This window comes from Falco naumanni, chromosome 1 (assembly GCF_017639655.2).
Source record: "Falco naumanni isolate bFalNau1 chromosome 1, bFalNau1.pat, whole genome shotgun sequence".
NCBI classification, from domain to species: Eukaryota; Metazoa; Chordata; class Aves; order Falconiformes; family Falconidae; genus Falco; species Falco naumanni.
In genome coordinates, this window is record NC_054054.1 from 100,801,453 (window position 1) to 100,807,723 (window position 6,271).

The following is a 6,271-nucleotide window of genomic DNA, read 5'->3' on the forward strand; positions in this document are numbered from 1 at the left end:
AGCCGAGGAACTGCTGTCTCAGGTCCAGCATCATTTTTCACTATAAGACTCCTAAAGCACTATCCAGGACACCCCCGGAGAAACTGTTGCTGAGCTTTTAAGACTGTGCTTTATCAAATTTCATTTTATTTGAATTGAATCAGTCTTTAAATTAAGCAGCTTCACTATTTTTGCCTGAAGGACACACTCCACAGCCACTCCAGCTGGCAGTCCCTGGCTGCTGGCATCTCCTCCACACCGTCTGCCCCCAGGGCAGTGTCTCCTGCCTCCTGGCACTTTGGTTTAGATGAGCAGGACTGGCTAATGCCACAGCTGAGCTTAAGGACCTGAGAGTTTTTCCTCCGCCAACACTGTGGCAGGCTGCTTGAGGCAAGAGGCCAGGGCAGCAACATAGCCTGGAGGGGAAGGGATGTCCCAGCGGATGGAGAAACCAAAGGTGACCTTTGGAGACATCAGCAGAGGCTGGGTTATTTTTCTTTCTCTGGGTTCTGCAGCCCCCAAAGTGCCCCCATCCTGGGGTGGGCAACGCACTGCTTCCCACGCTTGGAGATTTCCCACCCAGAGGGCTTGTGCAGGGAGGCAGAGGGACTGGAGCTACCAGACCTGGAGGTAATCTCCCTGCCAGGGGACAAGAAAGAGCAGCCCGGGGACCACCCACACCCATCAGACACCCTCCGGCCCTTGCCCCAGGACCCAGCACCACGGTGCAGAAGCAAGGCTACAGAGGCAGCTGCTGCTACCAAATCCCTGCCTGGCGGGTGCCGGGTTCGCTGCGGTGCCCCACCGATGCCACAGCGGGATGTCTCGGGGACCCTCTCTGGGCCGGAGAGAACCAGGTCCAGCAGCACCATTTGCCCTCTGAGACACTGTGGATTAGTTGGAGCTAACGACACACCACAGCCACACTGCTAACTGCACAAGGCTCCCCAAATCAATGTTTTATTGCCTTGTTCCACTACAATTCACACCAAAATCAACACTACGCAGCAGGCTGCATGTGTACAGCCGACGAGATGAGCAGCAGTACAGTGGCGGGCAGTGGGCTCCCCTGTCCCTGCGGGAGGGTTATGGCACATCCCTGCTGCAGAGTGCCCTTCACAGCACAGGCATGGCACACGGTGGGTGTCACATGTGGCGGGTCACCCCCAGCAGCCAGGAGCACATGGGAACCCTGCCAGGACTTTCACCAAGGCACACAGACATTTCCCCAGTGCTGCCCTGCTCACAGGAGGAGCTGGTTGGGCTCCCAGTCTCTGCCCACCAGTGAGAAGCCAGGGCAGCTGCTGTCACAGGATGATGCACCCAGTCCCCTGCGTGTCCCTGACCCAGGAGATCACCAAGGGCTCTGCATTTCTGCCCCCCAGAAAGGCACCCAGGAAAAAGAGAGGCCGGAGGTTCCCCGAAAACTTGTCAGTGAAGGTGTAAATGTGGGAGCGGTCGCTCACATTGTAAAAGGAGATTTCTCCTGCCTCGTAGTCCAGGAAGATCCCGATGCGCCGGGGTCTCACACTCAGGGCCAGAGGGGAGACAGGTGAGGTGAGGGCCTCATAGTTGCCCCCATTTTGCAGATGCAGCACCCAGTAGCCGTTGTTTGGGGAGAAGAGGACGTTGCCTTTCCTGCTGGCAGACTCCCTGCATAGCCCCAAGCCCCACTCGGGCTTATCTCCCACCTGCACCTCCCAGTAGCAGCGGCCTGAGAAGAAGACTTGGCTCCCCAGCACCACCGGAGCAGTACTGAACCTCTTGGGGTTGTCGAAGAGGGACAGAAGCAGTTTCTTGCTCCCGCGCCGCACACTCTTGCGGTCCTCGGACAGGGTGAGCTCAGGGTGCGCCGTCTCAGGGTCCAGAGTCACGTCCACTGGAGCGAAAGGAAGGTGGAAGGACAGACAGGGCTTCAGGGGTCTGCAGGCACAGACATCAGCCTGTGACCTGGATGCTGGGCTTCCATGTTTTCCTGCCTCCCACATTTATTTGCTTGTACCTGTGGTTTTGCGCAGCTCCCAGTGCTGCCTGGCAGCAGGAAAATGCAATACAGAAAATCATGCTAACCATAAACCACATCAAAACAGTTGCCATCTGGCTGCAGAGCAGGAGCAGAATGAGGGGCGGCTCTGCAGCCCCTGGCACCGCTTCAGAAACAACCAACGCTGAAAGCAAGAGATCATGGGCAACACGGAGCCTGAAATTCCCAAGTGACCTCCTAGGCTTCGGGGTTACCTCACAACCCATTGAAGACCAGCAGGAAGAAGGTCTCCCCACCAATGAAACCAGCCTGAACTCAGTACACAAACTGGGGCCAGCTGGACAGTTTGCTGGAAAAAAAACTCCCTGTGCCCGAGGGTATGGGGAGGGATGACCTGAGCCCAGATGTGCCAGAAGCTGGCACGAAAGCAGCCCCCTTACCTTTGAACTTCTTCAGCATGTCCCTCATGCTCAGGCAGTGCTCGGGGATGCTGTAGTTTTCCCTCAGGGTCACAGGCACAGCCTTGAGGGATTGGAACTTTACCCCCTCGCACCTGAAAGGAGAGCGATGCCCATGGGCTGTACGCAGAGCCCACAGCACGGCCAGGTCCTGCTGGGCAGGGGTTGGCACCTCTCTCTGGGCTGCACTGGTGCATCTCTGCCCTTGAGCATGTTGGCCGTGCAGCGCACCAGGACAACCAATAAGGCCAGCCTGGTGGGACCAGCGCTGCGTGGTGCAGGGGTGGCAGCGCCAGTCCCTGGGAAGGAAGGAGCGAGGCTGCTGGACAGCATGTCCCTCAGGAGGGGACACATCTCGCACATCGTAAGGCCTGGCAAGACCTTGGCTCAGGGGCCCTAGGAGAAGAGGATGGGGTCCATCTCTAGCATTCGCTGGGCTCAGTCCCTCTTTTGGCAGCCACAGGGAGGACCAAGCCAGACACTGGGCAGGGCGGACAGGGGGTGGCAGGCATGGTGCCGACAGGAACATTGCAGAGCCTGGAGGCAGTCAAGGCGGTAGGAGAAACAAGCATGGGTACCTACCTGCTCAGGATGCTTTTCATGTCCTAGAAGGAGAAGAGAAAAACCCTCCTGGGTGTGTGGCTCCAGAGCCTCGCACCCACCGGCCAGCCTGGCCCCCACCACCTGCCCAGACAGCACAGGCACCGGGGCTGAGTGAGCGGGGCTGGTGGCGCAGCCTGACCTTGAGCAACACGTCGGCCGGCTGCCGGGTCTTCTCCTTTATTTCCAGGACCAGCTCTTCCAGCAAGCACTTCTGCTCCACCAGCCTGGCCAGGTTTTCATTGATCAGCAGCAGAATCCGCTTCTCCTCCTCCTCCAGCTTCTGGAGCAGCAGCTTCTCCTCGTCAGCCAGCAGCCGATGCAGCTTCCCAAATTCGCTCACAATCCTCTCCCGCTCTTTCTTCACCGTCTCCTTGGGATAAGAAGATACATGTGGTGAAGAGAGGCAACATCAGCCAGGCAGCTCAGACAGAGCTGGATGCGCCAGCATCCGTGCCCAGCACCAGGCCCTGGGAAACCACCACATTTTTTTAAATAAGCACATTTATTTAAAAAAAACAGCCGGAGGCTAACTGCTGTGCTTTCACCTTGCCTGAGTTTCCACTCAACATCCTCAGTTTACCAGCAGTAGGACTTTGCCCGGGGCATTTCTGCTCAGCTGGACCTCAGATGTCTGATGATGTTTTGGTGGAGCACAGGGGACGGGATGCCGCTAGATTGCAAGGAGATGCCATCAGGTGTCAGGGTAGGTTTCTGTGAGATGTGGTACAACTTGTACCTTCAGCTAGACCCGGGCTAACCACTACTCGGGCAGCCTAGGGAATGCTGGAAAAACCCACAGCAAGGGGAACAAACCCCGGGCTGGGGGAGGGATGGAAAGGGGGAGGCCAAGGGGACTCCCCTGGTGTCTCACGACAGCCCAGGGTGAGGAGCCGGCAGCAGTCTGCCAGTGCTTTAGGGTTTTTTGCCTCAGCCCTTAAAATTGGCACTTCCCTTGAAACCTGAAGCACGAGGAAAACACACTGCAGGTAGCTGGTACCATGAAACCTCAAAATGCAGAAGATAAACAAAACTGAACTGCATTTATTTTTCTGTTTGAGCACATGATTTCTTGGACCTGAGTCACAAAGGCTTGATAAGCCAGGATGGTCACAGCCACTTCCCACCAGAATTCGCAAGAGGTATTTTTTCCTTTTTACTAAAACAGCAGCCAGGAGGGAGCCGGGGGCAGCTGAGCCGATGCCCCGAGCCCTGACTCAGGTGGATGGGGGAGACGGACACGGCTCTCACAGCCTCAGCCCCAGCCCAGATCCCAGGGGAACGGCAGGCACAGGGCCACCCCAGAAACCCACCACCCCAAGCAGGCTGCAGCAGGCAGGCGGGGAGCTGAGCAAATAACTCAGAGAGTCCAGAGAAACCCGTTTTCCCTGCCAAAGCTGATTAATCATCAGCTCAGGGCTGAATAACTCGGTCCAGCAGTTTTGTTTCCTTTTCTGCAGGTACTTTTACTTTCCAGCTTCCAGACCAGCTGTTTTGCTGGCGTTGGGTCTTCCCAGGACTGTCTGGAGTCGGGCAGAGGTGCAGTAATTCAGCTTTTCTTTTTCTTAATGAAAGCACATCTAGTTCCTATCGCTGTGTAGCAGAGCTCACTCTATGGCTCACACCTGGCTTGTAACTCAAGTGCCTGTTGTAAAACAAAAGGCAAATAAAAACCAGCCAGCATCTATGTATTTAACCAGCGCACAAGCACCCATATTTTTGGGGAAGCTGGCGTGCTGCTCTTTGCAAAGCATTTCTTTGCCAACCTTTGTAATTTTCTGTAGAGCCACGCATGGTTACTGAGCCTGGATTCCAGCACTGGTCCTACCTACGTATGGATGTGGGGACATGCCCAGTCCTGAAGACTAAGCCAAATTCATGGCCCCCAGACAAGATCATTCAGGGTTTTTTTTTTTTAATTGCTGATATCTCTGAAGTTCATTCTTTAAGAATTAAGTCAGGCACCTGCCTTGCACTCCTGGGTTTTCATCCTTTCCACTGACTCACGCTTCCTCACGTCCTCCACTTCCTTTGAAAGATGCTCCAGGGATTTCTGGAGTTTGACCTGAAAAGAGAAGCCACAGGCTCAGCAGCTCGGCCCAGCTGCACCTGCCAAGCACCGAGGTTTGGCCAGGCCCCCCCTGCCTGGGACTGCTGGTGCCAGCCGGGGCGGACGGTGACCCAGTGCCAGGCGGTGCTAGCCCTGGCACCCGAACCCAGCAGCTGCTCTCTTCACTCTGCACGCAGCATTAACCCTCTCCACGCTCCTCGGGTTTTCCCCTATTTTTTTCACCGTTCAGGTTTTGGAGAGCAAAGTGGCTGCCCGCTGCAGCGCCGGGGTGCAGGGCAGCAGGTGCCACACAGCTGGGAGCATCACTGAGTACAGCGGGCACATCCCCAACTTCTCCCGGGGGGGCATGGAGGGGTAGGTGGCCTCCCTGTGCCCGGACGGACACGGGTGAGCCCAGGTGCCTCCGCAGCCCGGGAGCCGGCAGGTCCGGCCCCATCCCTGCAATGCGGGCGGCTGTGAGAGTGCCACCTTCCCTGCCACCCTCTTCTGCTTTCCCGGCGGTGCTGGCGGGGCTCTTGGGAGAGGGGCAGTGGGGCCTGGGTGGCTGATCCCCCCAGCACCAGCGTGCCCAAGGTGCGTCAGGGCAGGGACCCCCAGCGCCCCAGCCTCCCCTACCTTGTACACCTGCACAGCCTCCTCGATGGGGTAGACGGTGTGCAGGCGGTGGTGCAGGGACTCCCGGCACACCACGCAGATGGCCTGCTCATCCTCCTCGCAGAAGAGCTTGAGGCGCTCGTTGTGCTGGGCGCAGAGCGGGGTCCCCGGCTCCGGCTCCTGCCCTGGGCCACCCCGCAGCCCCAGCTGCCGGATGCTCTCCACGATGTTGGCCAGCTGCCTGTTGGGTCGGAAGCCGCTGCGGTGGCAGGAGGCCCGGCACTGCGGGCAGGAGAAGGGCCCGTCGGCCCAGAGACCCTTGTCCTGGCAGTGCTTGGCGATGCAGCCCAGGCAGAAGTTGTGCCCGCAGTCGATGCTGACGGGCTCGCTCATGTACTCCAGGCAGATGGAGCAGATGGCCTCCTCCTGCAGCCGCTCCAGGGCACCCGCCAGCGCCATGGCGGCTTCCCGGCGGCTCGGCCGGCAAAGGCAGGGGCGGCTGCGGGAGCCTCACGGCCGGGCAGCGCCGGCAGCGCCGCACGAGCCCGAGGGCGAAGCCGGCCTCGCCGCAGCGACCGTGGCGGC

At 58.4% G+C, this 6,271-nt stretch overlaps 1 protein-coding gene across 1 annotated transcript; it reads right to left on the reverse strand.

The window, feature by feature from the left end:
* Positions 1-923: 923 nt before the first annotated feature.
* On the reverse strand, positions 924-6,271 carry LOC121096608 (E3 ubiquitin-protein ligase TRIM39-like). Its single transcript, XM_040612776.1, has 6 exons — positions 5,708-6,271; positions 4,991-5,086; positions 3,164-3,394; positions 3,004-3,026; positions 2,404-2,516; positions 924-1,858 (listed from the first exon to the last, which is right to left on the reverse strand). Exons 1-6 carry the CDS (start codon positions 6,143-6,145, stop codon positions 1,287-1,289), a joined length of 1,473 nt encoding a protein of 490 aa, XP_040468710.1. The 5' UTR covers positions 6,146-6,271; the 3' UTR covers positions 924-1,286.